The following is a 16168-nucleotide window of genomic DNA, read 5'->3' on the forward strand; positions in this document are numbered from 1 at the left end:
GCTAGACCATGGAGGCCTGGCAATTAGCGTGTGCAGCCGAGCCCACCCGTTCTAAAGGCCTGCTGTGGCCCATGTGATCTGCCGCTCTCACCCTACCATTATCTACATCCTCTGAACACATGCCGGGAGACGGACTCACTCACACACTCCCAATCGATGGAGACAGGTGAAGGTGGGACTACACACGGGCACACAACCACGCACGCGCACACACGCACACACGCACACACGCACACACGCACACACACACACACACACACACAGAGCCTTCGGTCCTTCCACGCAGCAGCCTTGCGCACTGCATTAACAGGAGATACAATAAGACAGTAGGCTCTAGGAAAGCATGGCTTCTTGGCCAAGAACTTGGTTTGGTTCTTGGTTCTATTCCATCATCTGATAAAGTGAGGTTGGAACACATTAGCTGCTGGGATGCACCAATGTGGCGTCTATTTCACAAGTGACACAGTCACAAACACACGTTATTGAAGACCATTAGCACACAGGCAAACATGACTGGTCAAGCGTAGCCTATTCACCCAACCCCGCTCTCAGAATGAGAATCTATTGCAAATCCTTTCATTATCGATTAAGCTCCCCCAATAAACCATGTCTCATCCAGCCGACATCTTCCAATTAAGGTAGGCAGCTCAGTGAGAGCAAGGGAGCTTGTCCCTGGAAGCTCTTCTGAGCGAATGGCTTAAATATATGGAGGGCGGCCATTAGCACACTCTTCATCTAGAACTCTAATCCAAAAAAGGTGTCGCATCACATCAGTGAAAAAAAAAAAAAAAACCTTTACGCTAGCTAAGCACCCTCCATCTGCTGTGACAAACCTGCTTCATAAATGCCATCCCAGTTTAGGAAGCAGCACTGAATCAGCACAAACCAGTTGACTGTTTGTGAAACGCTCTCTCCATTTCCCTCTGATTAATGACTTGAAAAGCAGCTACTGACTCTGTGTGTGTGTGTGTGTGTGTGTTTGTGGTAGTTGCCTACAAACGGTGGTTCATAGAAAGTGTTAGAACTCGATGAGCCGAAGTATAGATATTTTAACCCCCCAGCCTTGGATGATAGAGTTGAGCCATGGTGGACATGCTGACAGTGGGGAAACATTATGAAACAATTGATCTTTTATCGGCAATTGATTAGAAGAGAGGGAATACAAACAGGTCTGTCAATGGTGCAGCCCTCCTCTCTTGATAGAGACATTTATGTAAAAAGGACTCCAGGGTGTACTGGCAGCCAGTCAGGCAGCCCAACATGTTAGGAAGGATGTGTGAGTGCATGCTCGCGTGTGTGTGTGTGTTTGGATAGGAGATGTGTCCTTAACTCAGATTAAATTAATTGCTTTGACAGCCTATGCCCCTGGTAGGGAACAGTCTCCTGCTATCTCCGCTAACCACTCCAGGTCTACATGTCTGTCTGGCCTGCTTAAACCAGCACCCGTCTCCACCTTTGTTTGCAATGGCAGGAATACAACAGGATGTGGAACAGGAAAAGGACTGCCACAACCAGTGACGTAGTCTTCTGCAGGACATGGATAACAAACTGAATTTTAGTGCCAGAACAGCTGCATGTAGCATATGTAAACAAATGACTGGATACGGGTCACATGACATAGGGGTATAACTATCTTACCTCTGACTCCAAAGGGCAGTGAACCACACCCCTCAATGCTATTTTAGAAGGTTACCTACTACACCACCAGTCATTCTTTCCCAATTGAAAAACACATCCTGCATCTGTATTCTGGTTGAAATATGACTTAGTCATACCCTCAGAAGCTTCGTGAAAGCATGGTCGTTTCATGGATTTTGCCCTGTACTATCTGTAGTTACTGTACTACTAGGCTTGCAGCCAGTTACATGAACACGGGCCAACGGGCAGGAAGGCAATTCCATCATAAAAGTATAGGCCCACAGTTTGGAAGAACTAGAATCGTGAATAGAATACAGGCCTTCATGCCCAGGATAAGAAATCCTACGTATCTACTTGAATTAAAAAATTATACGTGTCCAGCGTTTCACGGATTAAATCTGTTGCCTGTTGTGCTCGCAAGGCATCCATGCGGTATTTACTAGGGAAAGCGCATACACTGAACAACTTTATCTTAAATTAACACTACTAATACAAGAATGGAATGGATGCGTAGAATACAATAGAAATCCCCGTTTAGTCTTATGGCCAATAATGAGCGACAAGTTCTACCACCAAAAACGATTTGAATAGCCTGTCAACTTTGCAACCAGCACGAAGACACGGCAAAGAACAGTTTTAGGTTTTCCCATTATTCCTTGGCCACAGCTTTGCTATCAGATTATTAATATCATTCTCTCTGTCTTGATGTAACATAAAACGAGCAATATTACTTACCAACAAGAAAAATATGTGTATTTTCATCTCTCTCCTCCGACTCCCGTCGCTGATCCAAGAAGCCATGATGCCGTTGCCACGTCTGGATACGCAAGCGCACTCGGTTTTCCACGGACGGATTCCTGGGCAAATCGCAAGGCTTCTTAGGTAATGTAGTTTACAGCCAAGAGCCTCAACGCCTACAAATCAGGGATCGAAGCGGTAAAGTAAAATCCTGCATTATGTTAGTTTAATCAAGTGTTGTATAATTGTCAAGATAAAACTGTCTAAAGACTGGTCAGAGATTAGCTTGATTATATTGATACAGCTCAATATGTTTTTTTTTTTAAATAATGTCTAATGTACTCTGATTTTAATAATGATATCTATTGGGAAAATTAGTTTGAAATAGTACATTGTTTTGGCACATGGGTTAGGTGATGTGCTCTTAATAAAACTAATCGGGCTTTAAATCTAATCTCGGATAGGCTATCAATTCCTCCTAACCTTGCCCATTATGAACATAATCTGCAGTGCAGAATTGGCACGCGACCTCACCCAAATAAACATTAGGGGCGTTTATGATTAAATTGTTTTACATCTCGTATTGGATCATCAACTGACAAAAGCAATAATATTTATGAAGCCATTATGATTAACGGTGCTGCAAGTCATTGCGACGTCTCACTACCTCGCGTCCGTGCGCAAACTTCCGTTTTGAAATGCAGACACTCGCTTGGACACCCCTACCTTTGTGAGTTGCAACGGTCCTTGTAGTCTCATCCAGCTTTCACAGCGAGCGCAGTTGGCAGCTGCAGGTCGCTCAGAACGAAACATCGCAGGATACACTTGTGTTGAGGTAGCCTAGTTGAGATCCAAGAAGCCCGCGTGTTTTCGATCAAGTTGGAAAAGAAACAAGAAGGTAAATATTTTATTACATTTACTCGATGGTAGACTTTTATATGTCGTTTGAAGTTTATTGCCAAAAACATATTTAACTTTTGTTAATTAATAACATTCACTTTTCTTATTGAACAAAAATTGTCAAATAAAGTATAACCCAATCTTATAAAATAGGACAACATTGACATTGTTTTTTGTAAACTGAATTCATCCATACAATTATTAGACTTCCATTGAGACTACCTTTTTTTCGCATTGATCATTGGATGCTTAATTTCGATGAGGCTACATCACTTATTGTCTAGGTTTTCCTTCCATATATTTATTTCTGTGTCCCGTCCTGATTTTTCCTGTTTTTCCGTACGTTGAACAGGGACGCGGTTAAGCGACGTGTTTGTTCAACATATCGCATGTTTATTCAGAGCAGTTAGCAGTTTCTTTTATACCGCTTCAGTTTGACTTTCTACTCACGTTCCATCTCAGGATCAGAGGCATTTTTCTAGCTGCAGGTTCTGCCACATATCCACAGTTTCAAACTTATTTCCGTTGTCCGTAACAGGGAGGTGATTAAGGGTAAAAACGACCGAGAAAAGTGTTCTAATTTGTCTTTTTTTGGTATGTGGTTCAACCCTGTATTTCATTAATATACCTTTGTTCTCGAACTGTGTGGTTTTCTTGACAAAAATGTGAACGGGAATTTTCGAGTGTTGGCTGTTATGGACATATCGACTTGAGTAACTACCTCTTGTGATATGTAAGATTGCATGACATATAGAACAAATTATATCCATTTGTAAACTTAAGACATTATCACTTGATTGTTTCCTAATTAAAATATGTCATATTAAAATACCATTATTCAGGGAATTGGGAACGAAAGACATAGCCAAGTGCATAGTGCTATTTGATTGTTTTGGTTGTATGGGTAAATAACCAGCTATAGAAATCACAATAGCAAAACGAATGGGTACAGTCACCCCGGTTTAGACGTTTGTATTTTCGGAGAACGATAGAGGGCAGTGTTCAGCAACGGTGCACACAAGTTAAAGCACCTTGCTCTGTGAATTCTGTTTGCGCACCGTGTGAAGTTTGAAAACATTAGTATCCTTGTCATTGAGTACGAGACTCTAAAGACAATATTGTAATGAGGGCAGGCTCCTATTATCTCAATATCTTTTAATTACGCACGTCAGGTTTCCAAAACCTGCCTCTTTGATTAAAAAAAATCTGTGAGCTGTGTGTCATTTGAAACATTGCAATATTGTCTCTCGGCTTATTCCTGGTGATGCAATGTGCTCACTGGTTCATACATTCGGTGAAGTATTTGCAGTGTACCCTAAACCAGTGACTGTTGAACACTTAATATTCATATATATATATATATATATATATATATATATATATATATATATATATATATATATATATATATATATATATATATATATATATATATATATATATATATATACACAGCCACACCACATGAGTTAATTCAAGTGATGTCTTAGATCCCATGCCCACCCTTTCAAATGGAAAGTAGGTTTTCATGTTTGATGAACTTATGAGGGCCCTTGACAGTTCATGGAGAGAGACCTGGGCAGATATTTCAAGAGAAAAACTCAATAGGCCATACTTAAAGCCTCTTACAACTCTTATGCAGACATACCACTAGTGCCCATTGTCTGGAGGTTTCAGTATCAATTGTTCCATTTCATTAATAAACCTGAATGTCAAAATATTGAATTAATGGCCTTCATCAACTATTTAATAGTGCATATATAAGCTGCGCCATTTGAGTTGGTGGTGCTACAATTGAGAGCAGACAACTGAGATGAAAGATTAATGCTGGGGTAACACTATCTGCACGTCTGTAGATTTAACCTCCATGGGAAAACCAGATCATGACCAATAATGACTGACCGCTGCAGAACAGCATCTGTGTCTGAGGAGATAAAGGGGACCATTCAGCTACAGGAGGAGAAACCCCTCTGCTATTGCACTGGACCAGAGTCCGCAGACTAGGAAGTAGGCAAAGTAAAGCTGTACCTAAAAAGATGTCACTGACTCTTTTAATGGTATTGCTGTCAACTGTTTGTTTGAATATCAAGTTTTAGGCATGTATCCGCTGAGCATGAACGTTTGAGCTAGCATATGATGTTGTCATGAATATTGTTTCACCAGACTACCATTTCATGCGACCGAGTGTTGTTTTTCTTTGAGTGTGCTGAACAGCCAGCCAATACCATCCTTGAGGCTCTACTCCTCTACAGCTGTGTCATATATTTACTGTTGATTCCATTTTCTACAGGTACACTTGCACTTTTTGAGTGTCATGTTGTTTAGCTGTAACTTGTTTAACTGCATGCTCTTATGCTTCTTCCCTTTGGCACTTATTTGGTTTTCACAATGTATGCTTCATGTTTTGGCTGCTCGCAATGTTTGGGGCTATCTCATTGGTATGATCAGTGACCTGTGCACTTTCGTATAGCTCTTGGAAGTCGCTTTGGATAAAAGCATCTGCTAAAATGCATAAATGTACAGCAATTGGATGTCACTGGGGACTCTGTTTCTTGTCAGTAGCTTGAAGCTCGGCAAGCGGCACAACGTTTGTTACCACACGTCCTGAGTCATCATTCGATTTGAAGACCCGCTTGCTTATTCCACACAAAACACTACTGATGTTTACAATCATATCTGGAGCAGACGGGTGACACCAGGCTTTCAAAAACATTCTAAAACGGTTTTGTCGTCATGGAAGATGCCCTCAGAACTGCTGCGAGGCCGAGTCGGGCTGTGTCAAGCTCCCATACAGGGAGGTGGGCCTGCATCCCGTGCTTTGTTCCCACCGTGGACCATGCGGGACAGAGAGATTTATCCTTTTATAGTGGGCTTCAGTTGGATTCACATGGTAATTAGGTCAGAGCTGTGCAGAAAAAGCCCGCTACGATCGTGGCTTTTAAAATAGTTTGGAGGCTTTTTGGACCCCCTTCCCATGTGCTACATCTTTGAAAGTTGTAATATTCTCAACACAAATGTCCGACTCCCGCACTGTCTAAATGTTTGCCTGCCGTTTAAATATGGTGGAATCCTTTCTAGGGGCAAAGTGACAGATATAAAGGCAAGTTGTGGCCTGCTAACACGCTATGTGTGTTGCCTGAAGTTCTCTGGATGTGAGTGACAATGTGTTTCCCTGATGATGACAGTCATGTGGCCATGAGATTGTGTTACCTCCTTCCACCAAACACAACTTTCAGTGATCATAAAGCCAATGAAACACTCACCCCAGCCCCCGTCAGATGGCTATCCATTTAGTGGCACGGAAAGGACACACTAACTCACAGAAAAAATTAACATGAATGTAGTCTGGAATGATAACTGTTGCCTTCATGCCCTAAACATATTCAGGATCCTGATATGAGTCGATATGTGTCACAAATACGCAGTTTCTGGGACAATTCTGAGTTCTACAGTTCTAAAGCCTTTAGTAGTATACTGTAGATGTGATAGGAGATTGGCATGTACTTTTCTAAAGTCCAACATATTGTTCTACAATTGAAAATACCTAGACTGAAGTGTATTTCACAGTGTGGGGTGTCTTGGTGGGCACGGCTCAGTAATATTGGTCTCCACTATGTGGGCATGGTGGAGCAGTGAGAGCAAGTGGACATTAATTCATTATCCCATCAAGTCTGGTCTGGTTCCATCTGATCTCTCTTGGCATGGGGTGCTCATTGTTTTTCAATGCGCTCCTTTTGGCAGGGCCTGCTGGGTGTCTGTCTGTCTGTAACCTGGTCTCAACGCTCTGCTGCACACCACTCCGGCTGTGACAGCCGATAGGGCTGCTCCGCCCGCTTGCGTACTGTCGCAAGCCCCTAATTAATGCTTGATGCGACCCAACAGGCTCAATTTGTCTGGTGGCTTCTTATCGTTGTTGTCTGGTTTGTTTTTCCTCCCATGCCTTAGCAGTGTTTTAGAACGGTGAATGGAGACCAAAATGTCTGTTTATAGTCTGGACGTGAAAAATGCTACTCGTTAAGAAGAATTTAATTCACCCTGTGAATGAGCAAAGTTTCTCCCACTGAAGGAGAAACTAAGGTTTTCTTGTAAAAGCTTGTAACAACTTACAGATATCTATGTGATGTGCTCTGACAAACAAACTGTGAAAGTTATACAATATCATGTGTTCTGGCATCTCTGGCACTGAATACATGAGTCACAGATTAATGATGTATTTTTTGGCAAGAGACTTCCTCTCAATAAGCTTTGTGTTCCCATTTCTGATTATTGTTCCCCCGGCTGCCAAAGGAGGGGAGTGTCTGTGCGCACATGTGTGTGTGTGTGTGCGTGCGTGCGTGTGTGTGTGTGTGAAGCGGACGTGATGGCATGTGCCTTCTTTCTCCATTAGAGACCGTCTCAACAAGGCCTCAGTGGGATGAAGAGAAGTAGGGGGAGGGACGAGAGGCCAGAATGCTCCCACAGTTGATTTGGCCATTGTGGGGGAGGAACACTATTCCCATTGATAAGTGAGTGGATGGTGCAACCTCCAGAAGCTTTAGGAAGGGGGGGCTCTTTCAGAGCAACAGGCGACTCCGAGGACGGGGCTGGGAGATGGCTGTTAGGGGCTTTGTGGCGACGGTGGGAACGTTGTCCCTGTTGTACTTATTTGATCCCCCTCCGCTCTCCCCTCGCTCCGCTTGAGGAGCTCCCGGCCTCGTCTCCGTAGAGGCGACGCGACTGCGAGGTCAGTCGCGTCCCCATCTGCAACCTGCAGGTGACGTCGGGACGCTGGGTGGGTCTGTGTCCCGCAGGAAAAGCACCACTTTGTCCGAGTGAAACGCTCTCCTGTTTTTTCAAGCCGCAGCAACTGGGAGATAACTCTGTCCTTGCCTTGGGCGTTTCTCACCCCCTGGTGTCCAGTCACCTGCTGGTGAGCCTACAGCGGGACAAAGCTTAGGTCAGCTCTGGGCATTGTGTCCTTTAGGACAAGATAAGTATGTGCTTAAAACTTCAGCGCTGGCCCTTAATACACACAACCGCCATTTCTCCTCCGCTTGACCATTCTATCAAAGTGAAATCCCTCTGTAATAACACTTCTCTCACTGGTGTGGATGGGAACCATTTGTGGCTGCTTGTCGCCTTTGGGCTGTTTAGTCTAATGGGCTCATTAGTGAGGTGACGCCTGTCCCTGTGGTTTGTTTTGTGTGTGTGTGTGTTGTTCCCAACACCAGCAGTAAGCAGTCAGCCAGCCTCTCTCGTGTCCATCACTCCGTATCTCCTCAGCACATGTGGGCAGAGAACAGAGTCATTGGCTGGGATTCACACTGCGAGCCTAACGACATTGCAAGGCTAAACAAGATGAGAAGAGTCGACCTCAGTCAGGTGTTGATAACAAATGTGACATAATGGCTACACTTATTTCATAGCAGCTGGATGGTCACATCCACGAATGGAGACAATTATAAAACTCTATAATGGGTTTTGAATGACAGTCAAACAGATTTGAAACCGCATATGTTGAACCTTTAACAAATGCGTCCGGCACGTATAGTGCGCTTTCCCATGAGTTTGTGTCGCTTTCTCGTGCTGGCAGTCTATCTGTAGTCCCTCCGCTTGATCCTTCCCCACCGCATCACTCTGTTGCCTGGGTGACACATCCATGTGGGATTGGGAACGTGCCCCACACCAATGGAACATTGGAGCATTTTCTTTTCAGGAAGCCTCACCACAGCTGTTAAATTACAGAGCACTTCAGACACAGGTGTTTGTGTGACCTGATTCATCTCTTTCATGTCGAGTGAAGTGCCGCACAGGCTGCTGTACACAGTCTTTGTACTTTCCTGTAAGCGTGAACAGGTCTTTGGGATTGTGATATTGATCTTAATATGAAACGTTTCATCGACATAGCCTTCCCCGCTATTTCATGAAGGATCTCTGACGTCGTCAAAGTAGTCCTGCAATGTTAAGTTTCTCCTCTGCTCTCCAGGTCCACCTCCAGGGGCAATCGCCCCACATCTTATGTGTGAACAGACCCTGGTGTCGAATTGATTGAGAGAAAGAGAGAATTGAGCAATAACCCAGAGAGACCAGTTTATATTTCACCACTCTGAGGATGGTGTGTGTAGACTGGCTCACTGTGAAATGGGATATTAATTGGCGCTTGCATGCCATGCGCTTGGATATTGGGAGGTGAGAGAAAGCAGGAATAGCTCTGCACTCTGACATCACTAACAGCAGTAACCAGGCAGAACGTTGATGTGTTAAGACCGTAGATATTCTTCTAGGACCAATGGGTGACATTTGACATGTTTCCTGAGAGGGTCCCACTCTTGTTGACTGAGAGTGGAGAACATTACAAGTTACGATTACCACTATTGTTGTTTTTTCATTGTAGCCTCTTAACCGAGTCCTCATTTGTGGTCTCTCTCATAACAACGCTGAGTGGTATGTATCTGCCTCACAATACTATTGGTGCATAATGGAACAACAGTGAACCGTAGATGTAAATGTTTGCTCTTGAGTTCAACACTGCGAAGAGCCGTGCTTATCAATATTCCGCCCTCCATCTCTTATTCAATTACAGACAGGCGCACTTTGTTTACTGCCCTACCTCTCCGCTCTGGTTTGTTTGGCGCGAGGTTGGTGGTGGTTTCCATGGCGATGGAAGCAGTTCTCTGCGGGGGCAGGAAGGTCCGTCTCAGACTCAGACAGACAGAGAGGACGTGTGACAGTGATTAATGTCCACGCAGAAACATGGACATTCTATTCTCAGGGCCCCCTGCGTACAGAGCAGACCCCTGGGAGAGACCTTCACAACGTTCTACTACTTCCAGCTTGTCATTGCAACACCGTAGCAGGCTAACACTGTAGCAGGCTAACACTATAGATGGCTGACACTGTAACAGTTTAACCCCTGTGGCAGGTTAGCGCCTTCAAAGTTCACAACAAAGCAGGTCAGCGCTGTAGCAGGTTAACTATGAGTCCGTTCAAATGGACACTTGTTTGCATGGGCGACGTCCCTTAAATGTGGACTTTGGACTCCTCGGGGTGTTATCCCAAACTTTCCCTGTGTTCCAGCCAAGCCGAGCTCTGAATGGGATGTGAGGGGGATGTGAGGAGTGTTCCCAGCCACCCCCTCTTCACTTGCTGCCTCCGTGAGAACATCAAAGAGGAGGTGGCCTTTTTCAGATGCAGTGAGGGCTATTCATCTAAGCTCAGTCACGTGTTGGAGCTGGTTAGCGGTAGCGAGCAGCAGCCTATTAATGAGAAACCGGTAGCACCGAAGACTGCAGGCGAGTCGTCTGCATGACAGAGATAAGGACTCACCCCCTGTTTCCTGTCCCTCCACACGCACTCCCCCTAACACATACATGGTCAGACAGTGGATATCTGACAGATTGGCTCAAGGAATTGAAATAGTGAAATAATTACTGTCGGCAGTATGTGCCTTGACATAATGTCAATTTGGAGAAACCATTAATGAGCACTGCCACACACACACACACACACACACACACACACACACACAGGTGCACGCAGGCACACACAAAACACACCACAACATGCCCTAATCCCGTTTGGGTACAGATGTGTGGGGGGGGTCTCAAAGCTGTAGAGGTACCTGCTTTTCTTTCATGTTGTCCACCTTGAATTCCAGGTCCATTAACCCTCTTTGAGGATCTGGGCTTTTGCTCAGGTTGGTTCAGACCCCCCTCCCATCCCTCGCTCCCCATTGCCTCTCTTTTATGCCTATAGAAAAGCCCCTCTGTTGGCCTGGTGGTGGGTCTGGTTAAGCCTATTCCTCAGAGGAGAAAGGCTTCCTTCTTCGGCCGCCCAACCTAATCTACACCTGCTCACCCCAGCTCCCCCACCCCTCTCTCCCCACGCTTCGAAATGTTGTTGTATTAGGAAGGAAGGACAAAGCATTCACTATTGCTTGGTTTTCCATTTGAGCTCCGAAGATGTGGGAGGGAAAATTGATCTGGTGAACGAGCTCTCGACCCTGGTAGGAGGAGCTTGCCATTCCTCCTCGCCGGCTTGGCTTCTGACCCTGACGTGTGGTGAACAGGACCACCACTATGTTGACGCGAGTTGGCCTTTTTCTCCCTCTCCCCTCTGGTCTCTCCACTCCGCTCTCCGCTCTGGTCTTCTCTCCTTGGGGCTCTTCATTTTTATCTGCCTCTGACAAGCTAGCATGGTGTCTGGAATACTGTGGATGGGCACGGTGTTGAACCACAGACTGCTCCCTGGGAAGGAAGCACCCCAGTCACACCAGCGTGGAAATCAGCCTGCGCCATGTTGGATGTCTCTAAGTAAACACGGTAGCTCTCAGGCGTCTCCCTGATCACAGTTGAGTGCTGCGTGTCTTGGACAAGGGCCCCATTGAGCAGGACTCTAGAGGGCCCTGTTTGCAGGGCTAGAGGGGGGTGGGAGGGGGCATCGGAATTGGGAAGGGAGGGGGGGATGGGGGTGGAGGAGAAAGACAGATGAACTTCTCATTTTAGAACAGTGACATTGCCAAATGGTTATCATGAGCACTATATAGACACGAGTCTCCAGGTAGTAGGCTAGACACAGTTGTGTCATGCTGTGATGTACAGGGAGTTCCTCATAATACTGGATAACTGCAAACAGCAACTGGGATTGTCTGATGGATGGACGTTCAATGCAAGATCCACACACTTCACAAGACTCAGGAAAGAACGTTCTAGATCCCACATCACTGTGTGCTGTATTTTATCAAACAAACAGAGGGGGGAAGCTGTCAGATTTGTTTAAAACCTCTGACCGCATGTGTACATGACGGCGCCAGAATAGACATAGGTGAAGACATGAAGACATCTGGGCTTGTTCAGACAGGCCAGGCCTCTCCTGCGTTCTCCAGCCCACCCTGCCGTGCTTGGAGGCACTGTGTCGGAATTGGCCCCCGTCTGAACAGCCTCGTCTGGCTGTCTCTATCTTCAGCCTGGAGTTAAGTCCCGGCTCATACTGTACCAGCTATTCCACGCAGTTTCCTCAGACTAGCAGCACTTCAGTGTGGTTGGACAGTCTCTGTCTTTTGAGGGGGGGTCTAGATAGATGAACGGCGGCGTGATTCAGAGAGGGGTGGACGGGTTCACACACGCCGCTCTGAGCTGAGCCAGGTCATTGCAATATCCGACGACAGGTGTTTCGTGGGGGTGTGTGCGTGTGTGCTTGAGTGTCTGTTTTTGGCTGCCATCTGCTCTCTCATTTTCGACGAGACTCTGCATTTCAGCTCTCTCATCTCAGCTCTTGTGAGTTACGACGCCCTCAGGGAGAGAGGGGAGCACAGGAGAGGAACACGATCCACCCAAACGTAGTTCAACCACTTTGACGGTGGGAGACACAACAAGCACTTTAGGTTGTGATGACAACAAAGGCTTTGAATGTGGGACTGGGGTCAAACACCTCCACTGTGGTGACCCACTTTAAAATGTTAGTGCTGCTTTACGTGTGTGTGTGTGGTTGTATGTGCGTGCGTGTGTGCGTGCATTCGAAACAGGGAAGCAGCCTCTCGTCTTCAGTCCGAGGTCAAACCTTGTCTCTCCAGGAGGGATAAGGTTGCCAGTTGCTCCCTGACATGAATTTGGATCGGTCTTCTGTCCCTTCAAGGTCAAGGTCATAGTCCAAGGATGGGCGCACCATTCTAATCCCAGTTCCTTTGGGCAGAACACCTCACAGCTCCACCGTCAGCGCTGCAGCAGGACGGATGGCACGGCAGGGTACAAAGCGACTCACGCGGAACGTTCTACCCCACCTCTGCCCCGCCCCCCACGCACCGCCCACCCACCGCCCACCAAGCTTGGCCACATTGCATCCCAAACGCACACACACACACCCGCACACACACGAGCACACACCCTCCATCCCGCTGTGCCCCCCTACTGCTTTCGACAGTGTGTTCCTCTGTTGGCGCGGCGCCCGGCCACCCTCAGCAGTTTACAAAGCGGCGGTACCAGTGTCAGCCCTCTGCTCTCTGACTTTGCAGCGCTCCTATTCATTAAGCTGCGGAAGATGACAGGGCCGCCTGTGTGGTGCTGGGAGGGAAATAAACAAGACATAAAACAGAGGCTCGTTAGGGACAGACAGACAATTTGTGGCCCGGTTATGCTGCGTTCAAGTGTTTTCTCTCCCTCTATTGATAAAGTCAACGTGAAGCCGGCCCATTCGGATGACTCTCATCCATTGGCTCCCTCGGTGTTGGAATATCCCGCGTTTAGGATGTGCAGTGCTGTGCAGTTAAACGGGGACACTTTTGAACGTCCATGAGCTCCCCCCCCCCCTTCCTCTTCCCACTCTGTTCTCGTTCCTCCTCCATCACTTCTCTGTGACTGCTCTGTCCGTCCACCTTGCACTCCGGAGATGTTTGTTGCCACCTGTCCCTGGCTGTGGCCCACTAATGAGCCTGAAGCCTGGCAAGGATCAGTCTGTCTCTGTGTAACCATCCATTTGATCCTTGCCTCAGTTACACATCTATCCTGTCAAGTCTTAATTATGAACCTGAGTCAGACACAGGCCCCCTCTCAATAACATCAGCAGCCCTTTACCATGCCCCCACACGGCTACTCTGATCAAGGGGTCTGGTCTGGCCTGGTCTGGGCTGGGCTGGGCTGGCTTACAGCATGTCCAGCAGACCTGTCTCTCTCACTGTGACAGCAGTCTTTTAATTCAAGCTGTTTTAAGAGCTCGGCAAGAGCTCAAGTTCCTGTGTGTGTATGTGTGTCTGTCTGGGTGTCTTTGTGTACCTGTGTGTGTGTGTGTGTGTGTGTGTGTCTGTCTGAGTGTCTTTGTGTACCTGTGTGTGTGTGTGTGTGTGTGTGTGTGTGTGTCTGCTGACAGCCCCAGTAATCTAGTGTCCTTGCTCAACCCCTCAGGGACACAGAGACAGCGAGCTGGCAGCAGTCAGGGAGTATGAGTAAAGCACCTCCGTAGGTCTTGGTGTCAGACTCGTTCTTCCTCCTTGGCCCCTCTCTCCTCCTCACCCCCTCTCTTCGCCCAAAATCCAGGTCTAGAAGCCCAGGGCATCAACTGTGGAACTTAAAAGGGGAATTTGGCAGATGGGGAAAAAAAGTTTGTTAACTAAGTCGTGAATAGTCACATACATATTAATGTGTGATCATTACGATCCAGTCAGATTTTTTAAACCAGTGAATTAAAAAGTCGGTGGATTAGGATACAGTATATTTGCCATACCATGATAGGTGAGTTGTTTTTTATGGTTAAAGTTACCTCTATGCTGTGTAAGCATTTGATTATTCTGAATGCTAATAGTGTTCTTCTGTAGGGCTCCTCCTTCTCTCGTCCATTTTTTAAGGCGGTGAATTAATTCAGAGCATTAACCACAGTCCTGCCTATTGGGTAACAGAGGCACGTCCATCGCTATGGAGACCCATCTCTGTCTGACGCTAATTACTTATTGGATTGTCACTTTGTTCACCGGCCTTCGTTCAATTTCATAATTTAATTGTTTAGTTAAGTTTATATTAAGTCTTAGTCCTCCAGACAGACAGATAGCAAGAGGAGGAGGAACCGTTAACGGTGGCTCTTCTCCATAAAGTTAAACAGCCTAGTCAGACATTGATTGTATTAAATTGTAGCTGTAGAGCGTCAGGGTGAGAGGGCTGGTGGGGGTTTAGCTGCTGGCTGAGTCTCATGTGGCTGCTCTCCTCTTTGATCTTGTGGACTGACAGCCAGACAGGCAGATAGTGGGAGGGCTTGAATCACGACCAGATTGAGGCGCACCGAGTTGTGGGTAATAACCTTTGCTGATGCAATCTGAGAAAAGTTCCGTGAAGTGGTGTATTGGAAAACATCAAAACAATGTCAGCCTTAAAATGCTAGACATATTTGTCGACCATCCTGCACCAGTGTAATCGAGCAGTTTCTTAATGTATATAGGTTGGTATGTGGCAATAAAGACATTTCAAAAAGCAATCTGTTTTGTTATTTTTGTCTTTGTTTCCTCTTTACCTTTCAAACACACACAGACACACACACACACATTATCATTCACTAAGATGCAAAGCTGTCCCCTGATTTCCCTTCTCAGGATGTGCTCTGTTTGAACCTTAATGGATGGCCTCCTTTAGTACGTAGCATATCATTTGAACTTGCCGATTGCTGCATCAGTTTTGAGTTAAATGCTAAGTGCTTTAATTTCAAGAGTTGTTAAGCAAATGTCTTGTATGACTGATGAGTCAGTGGCAGTAAACATCAAATTATTCAATCGACCTCCTACAAAGTGAAATTCTGAAATGTCTTTGTTCACATTCCAGGCAGTCAAGTGGAGAAGGCAATAAAGAAAAGCATGCCTAGCTGGTTCTCTCTCTGCCATATTCGCTCCGATCCGAAGTCGGATGATGAATGGTATTGAATTCCAGCCTGTGAAAAGATGAATTGGTTCCCACCCTCTCAGATTGTGTATGGTCTGATTCACTGGTCGTCTGTCCCTCTCTCTCTCTCTCTCTCTCTCTCTCTCTCTCTCTCTCTCTCTCTCTCTCTCTCTCTCTCTCTCTCTCTCTCTCTCTCTCTCTCTCTCTCTTTCCGTCTCTCCCTCAATGTCCAATCTTCAATCAGAACTCCAGAACCCTCCTCATTGACTTTCCATCCCTCTTTTTCTCCTTTGATATCTGTATTTACCTCGTCCTCTACTCAAACTATCGCTCTCTCTTATTGCCCTTTCATTGTTTGTCCTGTCGGAGTCACACACTGCCTCTCTCTCTCGGTGGAATTGTCGCAGACTACTTTGTTTTTATTAAACACAGACAGGGTCCTGTCTTCCGAGGCCTTGTCCACCTTGGGGCCAGCCACACCACAGATGAATCACCTGCAGTCGAGATCACTTTACTCCTTCTCCACACCCTCTCTTTCCTCGCTCTCTGTACTGTCTGTA

At 46.1% G+C, this 16168-nt stretch overlaps 2 protein-coding genes across 2 annotated transcripts in view; one reads left to right on the plus strand and one right to left on the minus strand.

The window, feature by feature from the left end:
• Positions 1-2511, minus strand: part of pdia5 (protein disulfide isomerase family A, member 5) — a 28247-nt gene extending 25736 nt beyond the window's left edge. The window contains exon 1 of the mRNA XM_084689162.1: positions 2374-2511. Coding sequence (XP_084545288.1) covers positions 2374-2439 — 66 coding nt within the window. The 5' untranslated portion in view covers positions 2440-2511. The remainder of the gene's footprint in view (positions 1-2373) is intronic.
• Positions 2512-3151: 640 nt separating this feature from the next.
• sema5ba (sema domain, seven thrombospondin repeats (type 1 and type 1-like), transmembrane domain (TM) and short cytoplasmic domain, (semaphorin) 5Ba) overlaps positions 3152-16168 on the plus strand; it is an 82044-nt gene continuing 69027 nt past the window's right edge. Inside the window, exon 1 of the mRNA XM_084689403.1 lies at positions 3152-3274. The gene's annotated coding sequence lies outside the window, so the exon portion shown is untranslated. The remainder of the gene's footprint in view (positions 3275-16168) is intronic.

Source organism: Hypomesus nipponensis, chromosome 23 (assembly GCF_054491055.1).
Source record: "Hypomesus nipponensis isolate SF chromosome 23, ASM5449105v1, whole genome shotgun sequence".
Lineage (NCBI taxonomy): Eukaryota > Metazoa > Chordata > Actinopteri > Osmeriformes > Osmeridae > Hypomesus > Hypomesus nipponensis.